Consider the following 25,270-nt stretch of genomic DNA (forward strand, 5'->3'; position numbering starts at 1 on the left):
AGTTCTGCTTTTCTGATGTATCAAATACTTATGTCATGCAATAAAATGCAAATTAATTACTTAAAAATCATACAATGTGATTTTCTGGATTTTTGTTTTAGATTCCGTCTCTCACAGTTGAAGTGTACCTATGATAAAAATTAGACCTCTACATGCTTTGTAAGTAGGAAAACCTGCAAAATCGGCAGTGTATCAAATACTTGTTCTCCCCACTGTAGTTAATTATTCCTTGCCCATGAACATTCAACCACCCATCAGAGATGATTGCAATACAGTCTGGTTTCTCTATGATTTGCTTGACCTTCACTTGAACTCTGTTGAACTCTGCATCCAGCAAATGAGTAGATAAAGGATGTCTGGTTGAAGGGGTGTATGCTGGGCGAAGAACATTCAGAAATCTCTTCCAATACACATTGCCTGCGAGCGTCAGAGGTGAACCAGTTGCATACACAGCTGGAGCAAGACATTCATCAGCACTTCTGACTACGTTCCTCCATTGAGACAAAAAAAACTTCTGATTCCAGGATGACCATAAGCTGTTGCTATCGATAAGGTGTCTGATTCATCATTTTCACCTCGAATAGAAGTAGAGGGACTTTGTCAGAGGTTGCTTGTTGTGAGCGCTGAGGGAACTGCACTTGGCCAAATGATTCTGCATCTTTGTTGCATTCTTCACATTCTTCATGATTTGGCATAGTATTTTCAAACGTACACAGCATTTCCTTCTACATTAGCTGCAGTGAAATGTCTCCACACATCAGATAGTGCCTGTGGCATTTTCCTGGTAAGATTAGGGGAAAAATGAGTAAAAAAACAAACAATACAATTCCATGTACAGATAAATAGTTAAGCAGTTAGATTAAACAACTCCTTTGTAAGATAATTGTTTAAAATGAAACATGTATGGAAACAGGTGAATTAACACTCCTCAGTTAGTAGGCTCAAGCAAGCTAAAACCCACATGGTAGCAAAATCTAACTAGCAGAAATTGTTAAGTTAGAAATGATTTAAACACACTTTGCTGTAGGCTACTATTTACTAGTTAACAAAAAATCATGCATGTCATATAAAATATATTCACCCTAACCAGTAATGTAATCAAAACTTACCAGAAAGCATGTAGTCCTTGGCTCAGACAGTGTAGTAGTGTGGGCTCAATAGCATCTCATTAGTGTGCAAGATCTTGAGAATCAGCTGTACATGTGATGGAAGAATGCACTGTGCATACAGAGGGTTGCAATTCCATTGAATTGGGGATAGTTTAACCAAAATATGCCACAAGACCTAAAATTGCCTTATGTGTATCCCACAAAAAAGGTTCACTGTTATAAGCTAACTTTTTTGATGAATTTAAGCAAAATTCCCCAAATTCTCAGGCTCAACTTTCCATGGAAAATTTCCGGAAACATTCCAGACATTTTCTGACCCTTTGCAACCCTAGTCTAGAGTCAGTCTAGTCTGTGGGAATTATCCTTTTGTCCTCCATCACAGTCAACAGATTATATCCTTCCACCCTCACAACCAGCATGCCAGTTACACTGGTTATTGGAAGTCAAAGCTTCCCTACTGTACATTCAGCTAGGGAGAAAAAAATGACAGACCGACTCACACGTCCACACTATTGCTCACACATGCCCTATGTCAATTTATACTGAAGCCAGCGTAACCATAACCCTGTCCACTCACCCTTTACACTGAAAGTAATAACAGGTGTCTTAATAGGGGAAATTTCACTTGAATTCAACTAAATGTGGCTGATGACAAACAAATACCACACATATGTAATCTAAAGATTATTAGTGTGTGTATGTGTGTCTCTCCATTTCCAGTGGGAGGAACATGACCGGTTACATTTCATATTGGAACATGTTCCTTAGAATCTGATCTGCGTCAACAGTGGGATACCTACTGTAGTCACTACGTCTTCTGGGGGATTTTCCAGAGATAGTCAATCTTTCCAGACATCCAGACTTTATAGCTACTCTAGTACCTTCTATCTCAATAGACAACCACGTATACCAGGGTGGGATCAATTCCGATTTAAGTCAGACTATTCAGGAAGTGAATTGAATTTGAAATAAAAACTAATTGAAAAACGTCAGAAAGAATAGTTTCTTCTTTGCAGTTTATTGAGAAGTCATTGAAAATAAAAGCTCTTTCAATTATTGAATTGGAATTTTAGTTTACTTCCCGAATTGACTGACTTCAATTCAAATTGACCCCAACCCTGACATAGCCTGGTCACTCACCCCTCTCCCTGTACATGACCAGTTCCATCACACAACAATACAGGATGACATCTAAAGATGCATTTTAAATTGACACATTCTCATGGATGTAGTAAAAAGTTACTTTCTAGAAAAATTACTAATTTCTATAGAAGTATTATGAGTAATGGAGTCTTTTTGCACAATGCAGTGGCCCTAGTCCTATCTGGGTACCAGGGAGTCCCCCCCTCTGACAGTGGTAAGGTCCATCTCAAAGTCCTACCTGGGTACTAGGGAGTCACCCCCTCTCAGAGTGGTAAGGTCCAGCTCAAAGTCCTACCTGGGTACTAGGGAGTCACCCCCTCTCAGAGTGGTTGGGTCCAGCTCAAAAATGGAGGAGATGTCGTTGCCATCAGGGACAGACACCAGGGTGTACATGACCTTCTCCTGGGGGTTCCTGAGGCGGGCGCGGAGGTCCACCTGCTCAGAGTCCAGCTGAAGACACAACATGACAACAAAACAGTTTCATCAGATCACTACAGAGACATCAAAACAGTTTCATCAGATCACTACAGAGACATCAAAACAGTCTCATCAGATCACTACAGAGACATCAAAAAACAGTTTCATCAGATAACTAAACAGAGACATCAAAACAGTCTCATCAGATCACTACAGAGACCATCAAAACAGTCTCATCAGATCCTACAGAGACATCAAAACAGTCTCATCAGATCACTACAGAGACATCCACCAGTCTCTATCAGATCACTACAGAGACATTCAAAACAGTTCAATCAGATAACTACAGAGGCATTCAAAACAGTCTCATCAGATCACTACAGAGACATCAAAACAGTTTCATCAGATCACTACAGAGACATCAAAACAGTCTCATCAGATCACTAGAGGCAACATAACAAAACACTCTCATCAGATCACTAGAGACAACAAAACAGTCTCATCAGATCATTGCACAACCACATGGACACGAGGCACAGAAGAACAGGATCAATGATTATAAAGAGGAAAATGATTGATAGAAACACACAGGTCAGTTTCCTGTAGAATTCCTGGACAATGACTCAAAGAGCATATCGTGTGCAGGAACATACTGAAGAAGGTTGACTCACAACTCAAAAAGATCTCTTCTTTCACCACAATGAGAGCATCAATTTGATCAATAAAAAAAATAGGCTTAATTCAATACTACACGTCATGACCTACTAATGGTATGAAGTTCTAAAGGCTAAATGAGACGTTTCCTCTGTTATCACAGTGTATGGTGGAGTATCAATCACAGCGTTATACATAAAGAGAATAAAATATGTATACATGTTAATATTTCAGTATTTACGGTAATTAGTTAGAGTAAGTACGGAGTTAAACTGCAGCTGTCATTTTAGTTTGGGTCTTCTGCTGTGTTCACATGGTCACTATAGTGAATGATTGTTTAATACTGTATAACCCTTTTCACTCTATGGTGCTGACCCCAACCTTACTGTTCTGGTTTGGATATTTTCTTTTTAAGTTGTCCTTTCCAGCAACTATAATATGCTGGATGCATAACCAGAACAGCCAGCTCATTACAACTTGGCTCGGTTTGACTTAGTGTGAAAAGGGAACATGTTCATTCTCAGCGTCCTGCTCTGTTAGTTATTCAACCATGTGTTGACTAATGAGAGTAGTATGTGTCAGTGCTGTAGAAGTCAGGGTCTTGTAGAGTGAATTGTGTGACTCTGAGATCCATTCCTAGTAGTAGACTGCAACCTTAGTACCATCACGCTTCTCTATGCAGACACTGCCATCTAATGGTGGCATCGGGGAAATGCTCTTTACTGTGAAGGTTCAAGCTGAGATAAACAAGTAAGAAGAGTTACAATAATCACTGTTTCCTGGGACACAACAGTAGGAAAACTCTGCGGCAGGTAGCCTAGTGGTTAGAGTGTCGGACCAGTAACCGAAAGGTTGCTGAATCGAATCCCCAAGCTGACAACGTAAAAATCTGTTGTTCTGTCCCTGAACAAGGCAGTTAACCCACTGTTCCTAGGCCGTCATTGTAAATAAGAATTGGTTCTTAACTGACTTGCCAAGTTAAATAAAGGTTAAATGAAATAAAACAAATGGGAAAGACTGGTTCAGATGACCCACAGTATTCATCATCCCTCTAGGCCATTGTATTCCCTCTAGGCCACAGTATTCATCATCCCTCTAGGCCACTGGTAGGCCATTGCTACCAGAACTGGAGAAGGTGACTCACTGAGGAGCGGAACTCCAGGCCCTCTTCCTCATAGTCAGGGTTCATCTGGAAAACACACAACAGTACACACATACAATGAACAAGCTAGGGCTCTCTTCACAATCAGAGGTCTCAATGTGACTTCCTGGCAAAAATATATATTTTTTGTGCGCGTGTGGTAAAAGCAGTGTTACTGACCTCTGCAGCCAGGTAGTGTCCAGTGGCCAGGTGTTTGAACCTAAACAGACTGTTCCAATAGCCAGCTCCGCCTCGACATGGATCATGCTGCACCACCTATCATGAGGAGAAACACAGGCATCAGTCACATGTCATATCTTACCCTGAAGTTGTGTACATGCACATATTAACAACTTGTCAGCCCATATACACATCAAACTAAAATGGAACTTTTAGTCAGAATAAATTTGCAGTTGTGAAGGAGAAGTAAAATTGCCATGATCTGAGGGGCTTTCTACAATTTCTATTTCTATGCACTTCCTCCTCACCTCCACCTCCCATAAGGCTTTGCTGCTAGTTGCCGAGGTAGCAGACTGGCGTCCAGTGGTGCGCAGGAAGACATACTGTTTTTTCCGGTGGTCGTCACAGGTGAGGAACTTCTCCTGCTCTGCATGGAACAGGCGCACCACGTCACCCTGCCAACAAACAGACAGGAAGGTTGTTACAGAGACTGCTAGGGAAAGTATCACTGCCTTGGGATATATTTTTAAGCTACCTATAACATTTAACAGTGTTGTGTCTTCAACTGGGATACCGGGTTCGTCGACCCATTAATTTCAGATTCATACTCAAGGCAATGTGAACTGTGAAAATCAGGCCTGATTGGTTGAGAGTTGTGATAAAACCAACCCCTTTTAGAATGATCTCCTGATTGTCACCCCATTTCATGAACAGCACAATCTTCCAGCTGGTGTTACAGTTGACCGAGTTCACCTGAAACACCAAGCAAACAAAAAGAGTTACCAGTTTAATCCCTTAACAGCAACACATGCAACAACCATCACAGAGGGAATTTGATTATCTGGTCCGATTACCCCGGTGGATGGAGTTGCACAGGGTGAAAAGTGATTGCATTAGTTTTGGAACCGGGCTGCCTCCCAGCGTGCGCCAGGTGCCCAGTTTAAAGCCCCCGGGGAAGTCGGCTCAAAACAAAGTGATATAGCCTAGGCTAAATTAAGCATGTGGAGTAATGAATAGGATTCTGAGTTTTCACATGCAAAAGTCTTTGTTCTGCCTTCCCAATGAAACAACAATTCAAACATATATTTTATGGAAAAGAGCTGTACATTTCTGGACGATGCACCATGCTGTCGACAACATGACCGAGCGGCACATATTACTGTTCCATTTGAGAAGGGCACTCCTCCCTCACCGCTTTTGCCAGATCACATCACAAGCCATAGACCGGTGCACCGCAGCTCAGGTTAATAGAACTCCTTCACCGGTACCCTATAACTATAAAGCAGCACACCATTCTCACAGAATGAGCTGCAGACTAGAGCTAAATGCCAACTCTTCAGACATAATTTGACGCAAATGTGGAGGACCATGGCACAATGCTGTAATGTTTGAAATGGTAGGAGGGGACAATAACATTACACACTACACACTCCTATAAATACTGTACATACAGTATATCTCCATACAGCAGTGTATAAAACCCATAGGAGAGGAGCTGCAGACAGCGTGAGGGTCTAACCTCGTTACATCCTGGGTTGTCCACTAGTTGATGGGTGCTGGCATGAAGGGGCTGGCCAGCATTCACTGGGTTCAGAACCACCTTGTCCCCTATCACCACCTGGAATGAAAACACACATTACAATTTAGTATGCATGCATTACCATGTGCACGTCAGCTGCTAGGGGCAATGAAACATGAACAAAACTCATTTGAATGTGTCTGTCTGCAGTCAAATACAGGACAGTATGTGAAGCTCTGAATCTCAAACTCAATCACTCATCCAGAGGGCCTATTACCAAGAACGTAGTACTAGAACAACAATCATGGCTCCACCTTAGGTCACCCTGTCCTGGGGCTCCTACTCACCTCAAGATCTTGGCAGGGAGAGCCAGGAGAGTTAGGATCATTCAAACACAGCTCTAGCGACCTGTCCTTAAAGGCGCGGATGAACTTCATGATTTAGCCTCGATTTAAATTCTCCTTATTAGGAAATGCGACAGAACGAGATTTGGGTCTTGGGGACTTGCTTTGATGTGTGTGTCACTTGTGTGTGTGTCACGTGTGTGTGGTGTGTGTGTGTGTGTGTGTGTGTGTGTGTGTGTGTGTGTGTGTTGTGTGTGTGTGTGTGTGTGTGTGTGTGTGTGTGTGTGTGTGTGTGTGTGTGTGTGTGTGTGTGTGTGTGTGTGTGTGTGTGTGTGTGTGTTCGAAAGTGGGAAGCATTTGTACTTTATCTGTCAAAACTGTACAGTCACTCCCCCTTTTAGATAACTTGAAACAGTATAGCCAAATTATTTTGCCAATTATATTCAGCTGGCGGGTGTGCGACAGTGGCAAATTGGTTCGACTTTGGATAGCCCATATGTGGAGCTTGTTAGGAACCTTCAAAAAATTACAGGATGTAAATGGGACAAAATGTTGATATTGCACATGTTTAAGTCTCATTAAATGCTTTCAATATTTGTACATACATTTCTATAATTTACAGTTGTTAAGGTTTTTAAGTCAATGAAATTTGGAGCTATTGACATTTTAAAATATTGTCCCATATACATTGTGTAATTCACTGATGGTCCCATGGACATCAGGATCGGGTCGCCTGAAGCTGCACGCCGAATTGATGATTACACTTTATTTGTTGTTGACTGATACCAATGCCACATGATGTTTTCTACCAGAGAAGTTGTTATTTGCCTTCAGTTGTTATTTGAAGTACAAGGCTCCAGCATGGTGCCACTATAAACCCAGTCAGTCCAGAGCTAGATCTGATCTGGCCCTCATCAAAGAGGATTAGAGTGGAAAGCCGGCACAAAACACCTGACCTGGGCCTGACCCCTTTTCCTGTCCCAGCCTAAACACTGACTCGGCCTGAGGTGATACAGCCATTTGTGTTGTTGTGGCTGTAGAATGACTCGTGGCCTCTGCTGCTTTAATCCACAAAGAGAATACTATGCTGCACACATGGCTAGCACAACTGGCTGTAACACACCTGATTGACTGAAGTGCGAGTTGGCTGCTACTTAAAGTTGAAGTCGGAAGTTTACATACACCTTAGCCAAATACATTTAAACTCAGTTTCACAATTCCTGACATTTAATCCCAGTAAGAAATCCATGTTTTAGGTCAGTTAGGATCACCACTTTATTTTAAGAATGTGAAAATGTCAGAATCATAGTAGAGAATGATTTATTTCAGCTTGTATTTCTTTCATCACATCCCCAGTGGGTCAGAAGTTTACATACACTCAATTAGTATTTGGTAGCATTGCCTTTAAATTGTTTAACTTGGGTCAAACGTTTCGGGTAGCCTTCCACAAGCTTCCCACAATAAGTTGGGTGAATGTTGGCCCATTCCTCCTGACAGAGCTGGTGTAACTGAGTCAGGTTTGTAGGCCTCCTTGCTCGCACACACTTTTTCAGTTCTGCCACAATTTCTATAGGATTGAGGTCAGGGCTTGTGATGGCCACTCCAATACCTTGACCTTGTTAATCCTTAAGACATTTTGCCACAACTATGGAAGTATGCTTGGGGTCATTGTCCAATTGGAAGACACATTTAACTTCCTGACTGATGTCTTGAGATGTTGCTTCAATATATCCACATAATTTTCCATCCTCATGATGCCATCTATTTTGTGAAGTGCACCAGACCCTCCTGCAGCAAACCACCCCCACAACATGATGCTAACACCCCTGTGCTTCACGGTTGGGATGGTGTTCTTCGGCTTGCAAGCCTCCCCCTTTTTCCTCCAAACATAATGATGGTCACTATGGCCAAACAGTTCTATTTTTGTTTCATCACACCAGAGGACATTTCTCCAAAAAGTACGATCTTTGTCCCCATGTGCAGTTGCAAACTGTAGTCCGGCATTTTTATGGCGGTTTTGGAGCAGTGGCTTCTTCCTTGCTGAGCGGCATTTCAGGTTAATGACGATATAGGACTTGTTTAACTGTGGATATAGATACTTTTGTACCAGGTTCCTCCAGCATCTTCACAAGGTCCTTTGCTGTTGTTCTGGGATTGATTTGCACTTTTCGCACCAAAGTACGTTCATCTCTAGGAGACAGAACGCGTCTCCTTCCTGAGCGGTATGACGGCTGCATGGTCCCATGGTGTTTATACTTGCGTAGTATTTTTGTACAGATGAATGTGGTACCTTCAGGCATTTGGAAATTGCTCCCAAGGATAAACCAGACTTGTGAAGGTCTACAAAACATTTTCTGAGGTCTTGGCTGATTTCTTTTGATTTTCCCACGATGTCACGCAAAGAGGCACTGTTTGAAGGTAGGCCTTGAAATACATCCACAGGTACACACCTCCAATTGACTCAAATTATGTCAATTAGCCTATCAGAAGCTTCTAAAGCCATGACATAATTTTCTGGAATTTTCCAAGCTGTTTGAAGGCACAGTCAACTTAGTGTATGTAAACTTCTGACCCACTGGAATTGTGATGCCGTGAATTATAAGTGAAATAATCTGTCTGTAAACAATTGTTAGAAAAATGACTTTTGTCATGCACCAAGTAGATGTCCTAACCGACTTGACAAAACTATAGTTTGTTAACAAGAAATGGGTGGAGTGGTTGAAAAACGAGTTTTAATTTCTCCAACCAAAGTGTATGTAAACTTCCGACTTCAACTGTATCATCAAAAAGAAGCCAGACGCAGTGCAGGAGAACTCACCAGAAAAGCACAGTGGAAAATAATTTGTCTGAAACTAGCTAGCTCACGAAGCTTATTTTAAACACCCAAAGATAAAACCAACACTCAGCAGCAATTATTTCATATCAGCAACAACTGTACTAGCTAGCTAGTTAGATGCAAATTTAGTGCTTTTAGCCAGTTACCTAACTAGCGACGATAGCTTGCAAAATTTAGCTAGCCTAAAATCACTAGCTAACTGGCAAGCTAGCTAACTGGCAAACACAACATTTGTAAATATAGCAAAATGAATGCCTAGTTAGTTGTAGGTAAGTACACACATTCTCAAAAACTGTTTGTATCGTTCAGAAAACATGTATATTTATTTAATTACTAACAAAGTAAAGTGTGGTGTTTTCCGGCACATACACAGCCGCCATATTGGTCAGAAAACCTGTTTCTCCCGCCTTTATTTGTTTCCACCATTTTGATCGGTCGACTGACCCCAAACTGACATACACTTCATGGCCAAAAGTATGTGGGAATCCGCTTGTCGAACATCTCATTCCAAAATGATAGGCTTTAATATGGAGTTGGTCCCCCCTTTTCTGCTTTAACAGCCTCCATTCTTCTGGGAAGGCTTTCCACTAGATGTTGGAACATTGCTACCGGACTTGCTTCCATTCAACCACATTAGTGAGGTCGGGCACCGATGTTGGATGATTAGGCCTGGCTCGCTGTCTGCGTTCCAATTCATCCCAAAGGTGTTTGATGGGGTTGAGGTGAGGGCTCTGTGCAGGCCTGGCAAGTGCTCCCACACCGATCTCGACAAACCATTTCTGTATGGACCTCACTTTGTGCACGGGGGCATTGTCATGCTAAAACAGGAAATGGCCGTCCCAAAACTGTTGCCACAAATTTGGAAGCACAGAATTGTCTAGAATGTCATTGTATGCTGTAGCATTAAGATTTCCCTTCACTGGAACTAAGGGGCCTAGCCTGAACCATGAAGAACAGCCCCAGACCATTATTCCTCCTCCACCAAACTTTGCAGTTGGCACTATGCATTCGGGAAGGTAGCATTCTCCTGGCATCCGCCAAACCCAGATTAATCCGTCGGACTGCCAGATTGTGAAGCGTGATTCATCACTCCAGAGAATGCGTTTCCACTGCTCCCGAGTCCAATGGCGGTGAGCTTTACACCACTCCAGCCGACGCTTGGCATTGCACATGGTGATCTTAGGCTTGTGTGCGGCTGCTCACCCATGGATACCCAATACATGAAGCTCCCGACGAACAGTTATTGTGCTTACGTTGCTTCTAGAGGCCGTTTGGAACTCGGTAGTGAGTGCTGCAATCGAGGACAGAACATTTTTACATGCTACAAAAATTGCCGGTCCCATTCTGTGAGCTTTTGTGAACTTCCACTTCGCGGATGAGCCGTTGTTGCTCCTATACATTTCCACTTCACAATAACAGCACTTACAGTTGACCGGGCAGCTCTAGCAAGGCAGAAATTTGACGAACTGACTTGTTGGAAAGATAGGATCCTATGTCGTTGTCACATTGAAAGTCACTGAGCTCTTCAGTAAGGCCATTCTACTGCCAATGTTTGTCTATGGAGATTGCATGGCTGTGTGCTCGATGTTATACACTTGTCAGCAATGGGTGTGTCTGAAATAGCCAAATCTACTCATTTTAATGGGTGTCCGCATACTCTTGTATACAGTGTAGATGTGCTTCGCCGCTTTGAAAACATTTCACCATAGGGTTTTGCAAGCTGTGTGAGTTTTGGCATATGTTTTACTTATTTTTTGAAAGTCTAGGAAGGTATATCTGTGACCATATTGCCTTACACATTTGATTCACTCAGTCTGACAGATTGTTCATGTTTCCAGAAGCTGTGATTCAGGCGATCCTATACAGTATGTGTGATCATTGCCATAGGTGTAACTCACACTGTCTCCTGTAAAGCGCAGCTGGTAGAAAGGATGGATGTATAAAACCATAAAGATAGAACTCACACTTTCTCCTATGTAGAACCATATTGAACTCACACTTTCTCCTATGTAGAACCATATTGAACTCACACTTTCTCCTATGTAGAACCATATTGAACTCACACTTTCTCCTATGTAGAACCATATTGAACTCACACTAATGCCTATGGAGCACAGCTTGTAGAACCATGATATAGATACAGTGGAACTCACAAAGTCTCCTGCACATGCGGTAAAGAAGTCAATCGAACTCGACCAAAACAATGGAAATGCCATGGAGGAAAGATCCTGAATCTCCTCATTGCCCCCCAGCAATGATGAGATTCAGGCTAGTATTTATGTGTATTTCACACTATGTTAAGGTAAAAATCAGAGTATAATGCTTGTATTGATGTCAACCCCAATACATGTTCATGTCATCGTCACCAATCATCTGCATTGCAGTTCAAAATGACTGACTACCTCCACCGATTTCTGTACGCTAGCTATTCTATCAGCTTATAAGAACGGGACTTAGCAGTCACTTCTAAACCTGAAAAGAAAAAGCATAAATAAATCCAAAAAGGACTTTAGAAAGTTCATTTTGGGCCTGTTACAATACATCAATCATGACGGATATGACGAATATCCTCTTTGTTAGATCAGATTTGTTGAATGTTCCCCAATCCGGTATCCTCCTATCCCCAATTCTGCATTCCATTGACCTCTTTACAGCATCTATGGAGCGAAGCTTGGAGAACCATATAGATCTCACACATTCTCCTTTGGAGCCCAGCTTGGAGAACCATATACATAGAACTCACACTGTCTCCTATGGAGCGCAACTTGTAGAAGGGTTGAATGTAGAACCAGGAGCCTTCGTTCCCGGCTGTGTCCAGCATCACTCTCATGGCATTCTTCTCCAGCAGCGCAGGCAGACGCTTGTTCACTGTCAGGTACTTGTTACTCTTCAGATGGAGGAGCTGGAGGAATACAGCAAACATATTGGTGATAGAATATGATGCGATACAATATTATAAGATACGATACAATAACCCAGCAGTCTGTCATTGTGTGATACAAACATACTGACAAGTTTTGCTTGTGCACGTCATCTTCTTCATAGGGTTTATTTTGGCGTTGTATGGGCTTTCTCTAACCTTATGGGTATGCAGTACGTTTTAGTCTCTCCACATAAACAGAGCAGACTATAACTGAAAGGTTTTGACTGAGAAAAGAACATGCTCAATTCTGAAGCTAGAAAAACACCATCTAGATCCTCCCACATCACTGTTCTATTTATAAACAAACAGAAACAGCATGGATGCCTCCAGGGCTCTTAGTCTCTCCAAGTTTGGAGTGTCACGTTAAAACCCAATAGAAATATGTGGGGTATGAGATTCATTATGGCATAGATTGGCTTCATTGACATGACTTTGAGCTGTGGATACAAGCCAATCACTGTTCATCCAGACAATGAATATGTATACACACACACCTGAATGACGTTCCCATACTGAATCACCGTTCCGAGCAACTTTTTATTTTCTGAATCGTTTTGCTTCTTTTCCAAATCTGCTGCATGCTACACAAGTGATGGAAAAAGGAGTTAGAGACCATTACTATTGCTAGTAGTAACATTGCTACTGCTTTTGCACAAATGTATCCACAAATAATTATCCACATGGACTTGAGTAAGAAGGGCTAATTTCAATGACAGAAATCTGAAGAATGTAGCAATGGCAAGTGCAGTTAACAGCAAACACTCCTGCAAGCTTCAACTGAAGGGCTAGAACCTACAACTCTGGCCTCACATCACCATGGTAACACAGGAGAGATCTGAATCATTTTATGACTCTGTAGTCAGATACCAGAAGGCTTTCAGTGGTATTGTATCAGAACAGGGAGGGAGGGAGAAAGAGCTGAGAGAGAGAGAGAAGAAAGGTGGGACGGTGGTAGTAATGAAACTACAGCTTCAGAAATGTCTATAAAAGGACCTGAACATTACCTCTAGCTCAGCAAATATATAATTCCCCTAACACCATCACACCAGTGTGGGGACAGAAAACCTAAACCCTTTAAGAGAGCTCCTCAAACCATACATGTTGTTAAAGGGAATTGCAGGATGTAGTATTTCACACTTGAACGAGAGATTACCACAGTCAAGGAAAATAACATGAGTGTAAGTGCTTTACTAATGTAGTTGTATTGGATTTTAGAAGTAGTGCTAGTTTAGATTAGTTATCTAAGAGGGCTCATCTATTGTATCTCTTCAGATGTGGATGAGCTCATACCTCGAATGACATTTGGAGTCATTATACCACTGATTAATTGACATAATAAATCATATAATACAGTAATATCATGGTAAGACAGTTGAGATGGGTGAGGGGAGTCACTCACATGTAGTTTGTTGAGGAGGACCGTGTCTGTGGTGCTGTTTCCTCCGGGCTTCGCTGCCTTCCAGAACTGTTTCTGAGCAGAGTACCGGTTCATAGGACACAACCTGAACAGACAATCTGGACAGAGAGACACGAAGACGATGAATAACAGTTTCAGAGGTGAAGGATGGTTAAGATTGAGGTGTTGTCAATGCAGCTACAGTTGAAGTCAGACGTTTACATACACTTAGGTTGGAGTCAGTACAACTCGTTTTCAACCACTCCACAAATATCTTGTTAACAAACTATAGTTTTGGCAAGTCGGTTAGGACATCTACTTTGTGCATGACACAAGTCATTTTTCCAACAATTGTTTACGGACAGATTATTTAATTTTCACTGTATCCCAATTCCAGTGGGTCAGAAGTTTACATACACTAACGTGACTTGTGACCTTTAAACAGCTGGAAAATTCCAGAAAACTATGTCATGGCTTTAGAAGCTTCTGATAGGCTAATTGACGTAATTTGAGTCACTTGGAATGTACCTGTGGATGTATTTCAAGGTCTACCTTCAAACCAGTGCCTCTTTGCGTGACATGGGAAAATCAAAAGAAATCAGCCAAGACCTCAGAAAAAATGTGTAGACCTCCACAAGTCTGGTTCACCTTTGGGAGCAACTTCCAAACGCCCGAAGGTACCACGTTCATCTGTACAAACAATAGTACGCAAGTATAAACACCATGGGGCACGCAGCCGTCATACCGCTCAGGAGGAGTGCGTTCTGTCTCCTAGAGATGAACGTACTTTGGTGTGAAAAGTGCAAATCAATCGCAGAAACAACAGCAGAAAGACCTTGTGAAGATACTGGAGGAACCCGGTACAAAAGTATCTATATCCACAGTTAAACAAGTCCTATATCGACATAAATCTGAAAGGCCGCTCAGCAAGGAAGAACCACTGCTCCAAAACCGCCATAAAAAAGCCAGACTATAGTTTGCAACTGCACATGGGACAAAGATCATACTTTTTGGAGAAATGTCCTCTGTCTCATGAAACAAAAAAATAGAACTGTTTGGGCCATAATGACCATCGTTATGTTTGGAGAAAAAGGGGAGGCTTGCAAGCTGAAGAAAACCATCCCAACCGTGAAGCACGGGGGTGGCAGCATCATGTTGTGGGTGCTTTGCTGCAGGAGACTTGGTCACTCACAATATTAATGGCATCATGAGGATGGAAAATTATGTGGATATATTGAAGCAACATCTCAAGACATCAGTCAGGAAGTTGAAGCTTGGTCGCAAATGGGTCTTCCAAATGGACAATGACCCCAAGCATACTTGCAGAATTGTGGCAAAATGGCTTAAGGACAACAAAGGCAAGGTATTGGAGTGGCCATCACAAAGCCCTGATGTCAATCCTATGAAAAATGTGTGGGCAGAACTGAAAAAGTGTTTGCGAGCAAGGAGGCCTACAAACCTGACTAAGTTACACCAGCTCTGTCAGGAGGAATGGGCCAACATTCACCCAACTTATTGTGGGAAGCTTGTGGAAGGCTACCCGAAACATTTGACCCAAGTTAAACAATTTAAAGGCAATGCTACCAAATACTAATTGAGTGTATGTAAACTTCTGACCCACTGGGGATGTGATGAAAGAAATACAAGCTGAAATAAATAATTCTCTCTAATATTATTCTGACATTTCACATTCTTAAAATAAAGTGGTGATCCTAACTGACCTAAGACAGGGAATTTTTACTAGGATTAAATGTCAGGAATTGTGGAAAAACTGAGTTTAAATGCATTTGGCTGAGGTATATGTAAACTTCCGACTTCAACTGTATATTGAAGTTGCCGAAACAATAACTTTGGACAAACTTCAAATTGATCAGTGTAAATAAATTCACAGTGCTCAGTGACACACACACTTGCATCATCCTTCTCACAGGGGTACATGCTAAAACACACATGAGCACACGCACGCACTTACAGATGGTTTGCATCAGGTTCCTATCCAGATAGGTCTCATGAGCTCAGATGAGAGGGGGAGGACGTGACATGAGACAGGCCACTGAGGGAACATTAGAGGGGGAAAGGGGATAGGGAACTCAGCATGTAACAGAGTGTCTGTCTGTGACCATTTCCACTGAAAAGTCTGGGGTATGATTGTATACAGTGGGTACAGTACAGCAGCACTGTAAAAAAAATTGATTCAACGTACAATTGTAAGGCAACCAGTTTCAACAGTTTGGTGAGTTTCCTCAGCAAACTCACAACAAAAAGTTAGTGTTAGAATGTTGTTTAGCAAACTCACAATCCTATTGCAGCTTTTTTTTTTTTTGATTTCTTTGTGAGTATGTTGAGATATGACAGTCACTGTACATAACGCCAAACTACCGGCCAGTCCTGAAAGTATTGTGATTCTACCAGTCATTTCCATAGCCACAATAGGAAGCAGACAGAGAAACAGCGCCTCAAATTTGCATGTGTTCTCAGTTAAACCAACCAAGCAGTTTCACTACATAAGTGTTGCAAAGTAGAGGATACCCATCTCTCTCTGTCTGTCTCTGTCTGTCTCTGTCTGTCTCTGTCTGTCTCTGTCTGTCTCTGTCTGTCTCTGTCTGTCTCTCTCTGTCTGTCTCTGTCTGTCTGTGACCAAATAAGGCTAGCCAGAGCAGGGGAGTGGAAAGAGAGTCGTGGACTCCAACTCCCCTCTCAATCATCCCTCCATCCAAGCTCTCCTCAAGCTAATAGCTGTTAATACCCCCTCTATTTCTCTAGGATGTGATTTACACCATGCAGTCCAAAACAAACAAATAAGAGAAAGTGGTGTCAGCAGAGAAAGAAATAGGAAAGTGAATATGGAGGGAGGAGCTCTGATCTATTCCCTCAGAGCTCTGGACAGAGCGGCCCTTTGTAGTGTGTGTAGCTTGTGTGTGTGTCAAAAAAAGATATTCCGTCTCTAGCGATGGGCTGATAAAACACGTCCACCAGAATCACATCAAAAAGGGGTGAAAATAGAGTGAAACGGCAGAAGAATGCAGGATACCACAGGGTAGTCGGACTGACGAAGAAATACATCTCTACCACAAAACAAGTACCTCCTCCTCACTCCTCCTCCCCTGTCAGTCAGCTGTGGGAGATATCAGGGAATTATGTGGCCGCTCCTTCTCAGAATTCCCATTCGGACTCCGGGAAAAGGGGCGGTGAGATCGCTCTGAGGGCGACCTGGTAAACTGGGGCAGTTAATGATTCAAAACTTTGTTGACATTCCTGGTTTTAGCTGGCTGGTATCAGCAGAATATACTGTCTACCAATCACAGAACAGGACTATGACCCACTGATTGTCAACTCATGAGCTCACAATCATGGAATCCTAATAGAGACCAAAGTGGAGCTAGCTAGGCCACCAGACAATATGGTAAGCAAGCACAGCCCCTGAGAGTACAGAATAATTCAGAGATTGGATGCTAGAGTGGACGAGCCCACTAAGTAGCCTAGTATTTCCCCTAGATCCCCCCCCCCCCCCCCCACCCAGGGCAGCAAACATCAAAACATTCAAATGAAACCAATAAAGGCCACAAAACAAGAGAGCTCAGATGTGTTGCCTCTGTCTTGAAAGTTGAAAGGGAAAAAAACAGCGACACACACACGGTGTCCTCAGAACATGGCCTTACACAAACAGAGACAGAGACCCAAAGAGAGAGAGCGACAGAGAGAGTGACAGAGTGTAACAGAGAAAGAGAGAGCTATCAAAGGCCTGCTGCCAGGAATAGGGATGCCTGTCTGGCCTGGTGGAGAGACTCAATAGCCAGGACCAGCTCAAATCCAGACAACTTCACAGGTCTGGGTCTATCCTCTGTTCTTATCCTGTTTTACAGTTTATAAAGGAAGCAACCTCTCAGCTTTATTGCATGTCCCAGACAATGGCGCAGTCTCGATGCTCTTCAACAGCTTCCTTCCCTTGCCTAACCTCTCCTTTACCTCACTGACAGGTTAGTTCAATATGCTGAAGACATATCCTTATTCTAAACGTCTGGGTTGAGCCTGAACTGTAGAGCTGTTTAATGACCCAGTACACATCCATGTAAACAATTTTAGCTGTGATGAGGAAGAAAGCAGGATAAAGGAAGGATGAAGGGAGGAGAGCAAAACAAACAGACGACAAAACCAGCCTCTGTCCAGCAGGAGAGATCCCTCTAATGTCTTCCACATGCTCTCACATTCTGTTAGTCACCAACAAAACAACAACTACAACTTTTCAGAACATTCTGAACTGACAAAGACAGACAAAGGTCCTATGTTTAAGGGAAAACTGAACACAATGAGATGAAAACAATTGGTATCTAGGTGTCACATGATGGAATGTAGATTGGTCTGCTACTTGAAACATAATAATGATGTGTTTCAGCAGCAGAATGTGTATGGTCGGATGATGGAGGTGAGAATGTTGACATGAGCCTTTGTTTATGTGAACCCCAGCCTTTGCTGAGCTGTAGCGACACGAAGAGATGTGCAGTGCCTTCAGAAAGTATTCACGCACCTTGACCTCGCACCTTTTTCTATATTTTGTTGTGTTACAAGGTGTGATTAAAATATATTTGTCATTTTTTGTCAACAATCTACACAAAATACTCTTTATTGTCAAAGTGAAAGAAAAATTTAAAATAAACGTTCTTAATTGAAAATAAAACAAATATATTTTGATTAGGTAAGTATTCAATACGTTAGAATCCCCTTTGGAAGCGATTACAGCTGTGAGTCTTTCTGGGTAAGTCTCTCCAGAGCTTTCCAAACCTGGATTGCACAATATTTGCTCATTATTCTTTTTTAAATTCTTCAAGCTCTGTCAAGTTGGTTGTCGATCATTGCTAGACAGACATTTTCATGTCTTGCCATAGATTTTCAAGCAAATGTAAGTCAAAGCTGTAACTAGGCCACTCAGGAACATTCAATGTCATCTCCAGTTACCTTGAATTTTAGGTTATTTTATTCTGTACAGTCTTCCTTCTTTTCTCTCTGTCCTTTAGGTTAGTATTGTGGAGTAACTACAATGTTGTTGATACAACCTCAGTTCTCCTATCACAGCCATTTAACTCTGACTGGTTTAAAATGACCATTGGCCTCATTGAAATCCCTGAGCAGTGACTGAGTGTAATACACCATCCAAAGTGTAATTAATAACTTCCCCATGCTCGTTGGGATATTCAACGTCAGCTTTTTTTTTATGTGTACCCATCTACCAATAGGTGTTCTTCTTTGTGAGGCATTGGAAAACCTTCCTGGTCTATGTCGTTGAATGTGTTTTAAATTCACTGAGGAAATTGTATGTGTGGGGTACAGAGATGGAGTAGTCATTCAACAATCATGTTAAACACCATTATTGCACACAGAGTGAGTCCCTGCAATTTATTATCTTACTTGTTAAGCACATTTTTATTCCTGAAGTTATTTAGGCTTGCCATAACAAAGGGGTTGAATACTTATTGACTCAAGACATTTCAGCTTTACATTTTTTATTGATTAGAAAAATTTCTAAAAACATAATTCCACATTAACATTATAAGGTATTGTGTGCAGATCAGTGAGACAAAATAGAAATGTAATCCATTTTAAATTGAGGCTGTAACACAACAGAATTTGGAAATCGCAGAGCAAAGTTCAGGGACCTGAGAAAAAATGCAATAACAAAAAAAGACAAACGGGAATGATTTTCAGTGCAAAATGTCCAAATTACATCAGCTTGACCGGTTGTAAGGAAATATACTGAAAAAAATAAACAAAGTGTAGGTTTCATGAGCTAAAATAAAATACATTTTCCATACGCACAAAACGCTTATTTCTCTAACATTTTGTGCACAAATTTGTTGACGTCGCTGTGAGCATTTCTCCTTCGTCAAGATAATCCATCCACCTGACAGGTGTGGCATATCAAGAAGCTGATTAAACAGCTTCCTCTCATCACCATATTTGGGAGTGAATGGAAACGCCAACTAGGAAACTTTACATTTAAACAGTCTGTGAAATTTCTGGCTCATTGTTCTAGGCAGCCACAAAATAAAGAAATTATTAAACTGATGTTAGACAATCACATTTGATATGTAAATAAACAAAGTTCGTTAAGGCTGGTTCATTGAGTGAACGCTTATTTTACAATGCTCCTGTGAAATTAGGCCCGCGCCATGCATTAATGAAAGCATTTGTTTCCAGAGCTCAAATCATATCTGACTCTTTTTACAGTTCTAATGGATGATGTTAATAAATGTAATGTTTATTGTAATTTGAACTATCGTGGGGTCGTGACTCGTGTCATGTGTGATATACAGTTGAAGTCGGAAGTTTACATACACTTACACTAAATATTGCATCTAACTAGCTAGCTAGTACAGTTGTTGCTGATATGAAATAATTGCTGCTGAGTGTTGCTTTTATCTTTGGGTGTTTAAAATAAGCTTTGTGAGCTAGCTAGTTTCAGACAAATTATTTTACACTGTGCTTTTCTGGTGAGTTCCCCCGCACTGCGTCTCGCTTCTTTTTGGTGATACAGTTGAAGTCGGAAGTTTACATACACTAAGGTTGGAGAAATTAAAACTCATTTTTCAACCGCTACACAAATTTCATGTTAACAAATTATAGCTTTGGCAAGTCGGTTAGGACATCTACTTTGTGCATGACAAGTCATTTTTCCAACAATTGTTTACGGACAGATTATTTAATTTTCACTGTATCCCAATTCCAGTGGGTCAGAAGTTTACATACACTAAGTTGACTGTGCCTTTAAACAGCTTGGAAAATTCCAGAAAATTATGTCATGCTTTAGAAGCTTCTGGTAGGCTAATTGACGTAATTTGAGTCACTTGGAGGTGTACCTGTGGATGTATTTCAAGGCCTACCTTCAAACTCAGTGCCTCTTTGCGTGACATCGTGGGAAAATCAAAAGAAATCAGCCAAGACCTCAGAAAAAAATGTGTAGACCTCCACAAGTCTGGTTCACCTTTGGGAGCAACTTCCAAACGCCTGAAGGTACCACGTTCATCTGTACAAACAATAGTAAGCAAGTATAAACACCATGGGGCCACGCAGCCATCATACCGCTCAGGAAGGAGACGCGTTCTGTCTCCTAAAGATGAACATACTTGTTTGAAAAGTGCAAATCAATCCCAGAACAAAAGCAAATGACCTTGTGAAGATACTGGAGGAAACAGGTACAAAAGTATCTATACCCACAGTAAAACGAGTCCTATATCAACATAACCTGAAAGGCCGCTCAGCAAGGAAGAAGCACTGCTCCAAAACCGCCATATAAAAGCCAGACTACGGTTTGCAACTGCACATGGGGACAAAGATCGTACTTTTTGGAGAAATGTCCTCTGGTCTGATGAAACAAAAATAGAACTGTTTGACCATAATGACCATCGTTATGTTTGGAGGAAAAAGGGGGAGGCTTGCAAGCTGAAGAAAACCATCCCAACCGTGAAGCACGGGGGTGGCAGCATCACGGGGGTGCTTTGCTGCAGGAGGAACTGTGCACTTCACAATATTAATGGCATCATGAGGATGGAAAATTATGTGGATATATTGAAGCAACATCTCAAGACATCAGTCAGGAAGTTAAAGCTTGGTTGCAAATGGGTCTTCCAAATGGACAATGACCCCAAGTATACTTGCAGAATTGTGGCAAAATGGCTTAAAGACAACAAAGTCAAGGGATTGGAGTGGCCATCACAAAGCCCTGACGTCAATCCTATGGAAAATGTGTGGGCAGAACTGAAAAAGCGTGTGCGAGCAAGGAGGCCTACAAACCTGACTCAGTTACACCAGCTCTGTCAGGAGGAATGGGCCAAAATTCACCCAACTTATTGTGGGAAGCTTGTATCAGGCTACCCGAAACGTTTGACCCAAGTTAAACAATTTTTATAGGCAATGCTACCAAATACTAATTGAGTGTATGTAAACTTCTGACCCACTGGGAATGTGATGAAAGAAATACAAGCTGAAATAAATCATTGTCTATTATTCTGACATTTCACATTTTTTAAATGAAGTGGTGATCCTAACTGACCTAAGACAGGGATTTTTTTACTAGGATTAAATGTCAGGAATTGTGAAAAACTGAGTTTAAATGTATTTGGCTAAGGTGTGTGTAAACTTCCGACTTCAACTGTATGTAAACTTCCGACTTAAACTGTACATGGCTTATTGATAACAACTCTGTTTCCTACTATAGGCAGTTGGCTGCCTAGTGATTGTAACTGTCCGATGTAAATAGTTGGCATCGAAGAGTTACCAAGTGCTTTTCTTAATTTTACCTTTATTTAACTAGGCAAGTCAGTTAACAACAAATTCTTATTTACAATGACGGCCTACCCCAGCCAAACCCGGGCGATGCTGGGCCAATTGTGCGCCGCCCTATGGGACTCCCAATCACGGCCGGATGTGATACAATAGTACTGAATAAGCTCAACTGAAACACATCAATCCATTCCTTATCTTTACACTATAAATGACACAGGGACGGTATATCTTGGCTAGGGAGGCAGCAGAACTGCTAGGATCGGGCCAGACACCTCCAATTTACTTGCATATGCGGTGGATCTTGGCCTACTCAAAGCGAGCCGGTCCTGTTGTGAAGTCAAAACTGTCCTTGGAGCAGCTTGCTATGCGCATCTGCCTCGTTACTTTGTCCTCAAGGCTGTCTTTACTCTGTTTTGGAGAAAGAACACCCTCTCAGCAGGCACACTGGAAACAGGGATAATCAACACAATCTTTGCCAATTTTGCCCAGTCGGGGTACAACTTATGAGGACCTTGCATCGTTTGCGTGAGTAAAAATAGAAAAACACATGCACCGACACTTCCCGAGCAGCTTGATGATTTATTCGCCTATGAAGTATATTTGCCTTTGAAGTTGGAGACCATCGACTGGTATTTCCATCAATTAATAAAAAACATTATTTTGCAATGGATGTTCGTTTTTTGTGGATAATTTGGCCGGCCACTATTTTATTAGCTTTTCATAACGGAAACCTTGCTGTCTGCTGGTGTCGCCGGTACACAACATGTGGGAGCGACATTGTGTGCTAGCCAGCCATCTCCTCTACTGGAGCACCCCTGCCTCCTGGAGCGCCCCTGCCTCCTGGAGCGCCCCTGCCTCCTGTCTACATACTGGAGTTATAACTTAAAAAATTACCAATAGAAGTTTAAAATGGGAATGCCCACATGCAGGAATGTCCTGAATTGCAGGCAGCAGTTGCACCCTTCACTTTTTCTGCCCGTTCCCAAAAGCACTTAGTGTGTAGGCTATCTGGGGCACATTTAATTAGGCCCTAAAGATTATAGGCTTACGAACTAATGCCAGATGGTCCAAAATAATGAAAGAAAAACCTCAATGGTGCCTATAGATATAAAATGCACAAGAATTATACATTTATGCATTTTTTAAGGTAATGTTCTCTTTATTCAAACCCGCCCGACACCCATCGACCCTTCATCCACACAATATTTTATGACCCTGAACCCACCCTACTAGGGTGACCACATGTCCTTGATTGTGCGGGACAGTCCCGCATTTTGACCCTTTGTCCCTCATTTAATCAACAAATTCAAACACAACTAATAAAAATAAAAAAAAGTTGATTTGTCCATTATTTCAGTCAGACATTCAGACTGGTCCCTTGCGGTCACGTGACACACATACATACATATACAGTGGGGAGAACAAGTATTTGATACACTGCCGATTTTGCAGGTTTTCCTACTTACAAAGCATGTAGAGGTCTGTAATTTTTATCACAGGTACACTTCAACTGTGAGAGACGGAATCTAAAACAAAAATCCAGAAAATCACATTGTATGATTTTTAAGTAATTAATTTGCATTTTATTGCATGACATAAGTATTTGATACATCAGAAAAGCAGAACTTAATATTTGGTACAGAAACCTTTGCTTTGCAATTACAGAGATCATACGTTCCTGTAGTTCTTGACCAGGTTTGCACACACTGCAGCAGGGATTTTGGCCCACTCCTCCATACAGACCTTCTCCAATCCTTCAGGTTTCGGGGCTGTCGCTGGGCAATACGGACTTTCAGCTCCCTCCAAAGATTTTCTATGTGGTTCAGGTCTGGAGACTGGCTAGGCCACTCCAGGACCTTGAGATGCTTCTTACGGAGCCACTCCTTAGTTGCCCTGGCTGTGTGTTTCGGGTCGTTGTCATGCTGGAAGACCCAGCCACGACCTATCTTCAATGCTCTTACTGAGGGAAGGAGGTTGTTGGCCAAGATCTCGCGATGCATGGCCCCATCCATCCTCCCCTCAATACGGTGCAGTCGTCCTGTCCCCTTTGCAGAAAAGCATCCCCAAAGAATGATGTTTCCACCTCCAAGCTTCACGGTTAGGATGGTGTTCTTGGGGTTGTACTAATCCTTCTTCTTCCTCCAAACACGGCGAGTGGAGTTTAGACCAAAAAGCTCTATTTTGTCTCATCAGACCACATGACCTTCTCCAATTCCTCCTCTGATCATCCAGATGGTCATTGGCAAACTTCAGACGGGCCTGGACATGCGCTGGCTTGAGCAGGGGGACCTTGCGTGCGCTGCAGGATTTTAATCCATGACGGCGTAGTGTGTTACTAATGGTTTTCTTTGAGACTGTGGTCCCAGCTCTCTTCAGGTCATTGACCAGGTCCTGCCGTGTAGTTCTGGGCTGATCCCTCACCTTCCTCATGATCATTGATGCCCCACGAGGTGAGATCTTGCATGGAGCCCCAGACCGAGGGTGATTGACCGTCATCTTGAACTTCTTCCATTTTCTAATAATTGCGCCAACAATTGTTGCCTTCTCACCAAGCTGCTTACCTATTGTCCTGTAAGCCCATCCCAGCCTTGTGCAGGTCTACAATTTTATCCCTGATGTCCTTACACAGCTCTCTGGTCTTGGCCATTGTGGAGAGGTTGGAGTCTGTTTGATTGAGTGGGTGGACAGGTGTCTTTTATACAGGTAACGAGTTCAAACAGGTGCAGTTAATACAGGTAATGAGTGGAGAACAGGAGGGCTTCTTAAAGAAAAACTAACAGGTCTGTGAGAGCCGGAATTCTTACTGGTTGGTAGGTGATCAAATACTTATGTCATGCAATAAAATGCTAATTAATTACTTAAAAATCATACAATGTGATTTTCTGGATTTTTGTTTTAAATTCCGTCTCTCACAGTTGAAGTGTACCTATGATAAAAAATTACAGACCTCTACATGCTTTGTAAGTAGGAAAACCTGCAAAATCGGCAGTGTATCAAATACTTGTTCTCCCCACTGTAACAAGTATTTGAAACACTGCCGATTTTGCAGGTTTTCCTACTTACAAAGCGTGTAGAGGTCTGTATTTTTATCATAGGTACACTTCAACTGTGAGAAACGGAATCTAAAATCCAGAAAATCACATTGTATGATTTTTAAGTAATTAATTAGCATTTTATTGCATGACATAAGTATTTGATCACCTACCAACCAGTAAGAATTCCGGCTCTCACAGACCTGTTAGTTTTTCATTAAGAAGCCCTCCTGTTCTCCACTCATTACCTGTATTAACTGCACRTGTTTGAACTCGTTACCTGTATAAAAGACACCTGT

General features: G+C 41.9%; 1 protein-coding gene across 4 annotated transcripts in view; it reads right to left on the bottom strand.

The window, feature by feature from the left end:
• LOC111970151 (inositol 1,4,5-trisphosphate-gated calcium channel ITPR1) overlaps positions 1–25,270 on the bottom strand; it is a 162,948-nt gene that overhangs the window by 123,507 nt on the left and 14,171 nt on the right. For all 4 annotated transcript variants that reach the window (XM_023996693.2, XM_023996692.2, XM_023996691.2 and 1 more), the window contains exons 4-12: positions 13,666–13,781; positions 12,761–12,847; positions 12,087–12,245; positions 6,164–6,262; positions 5,314–5,397; positions 4,953–5,099; positions 4,645–4,740; positions 4,468–4,512; positions 2,548–2,702 (exon numbers count right to left, since the gene is read on the bottom strand). In XM_023996693.2, the coding sequence (XP_023852461.1) occupies positions 2,548–2,702; positions 4,468–4,512; positions 4,645–4,740; positions 4,953–5,099; positions 5,314–5,397; positions 6,164–6,262; positions 12,087–12,245; positions 12,761–12,847; positions 13,666–13,781 (988 nt within the window). The remainder of the gene's footprint in view (positions 1–2,547; positions 2,703–4,467; positions 4,513–4,644; positions 4,741–4,952; positions 5,100–5,313; positions 5,398–6,163; positions 6,263–12,086; positions 12,246–12,760; positions 12,848–13,665; positions 13,782–25,270) is intronic.

Source organism: Salvelinus sp. IW2-2015, linkage group LG11, assembly GCF_002910315.2.
Source record: "Salvelinus sp. IW2-2015 linkage group LG11, ASM291031v2, whole genome shotgun sequence".
Lineage (NCBI taxonomy): Eukaryota > Metazoa > Chordata > Actinopteri > Salmoniformes > Salmonidae > Salvelinus > Salvelinus sp. IW2-2015.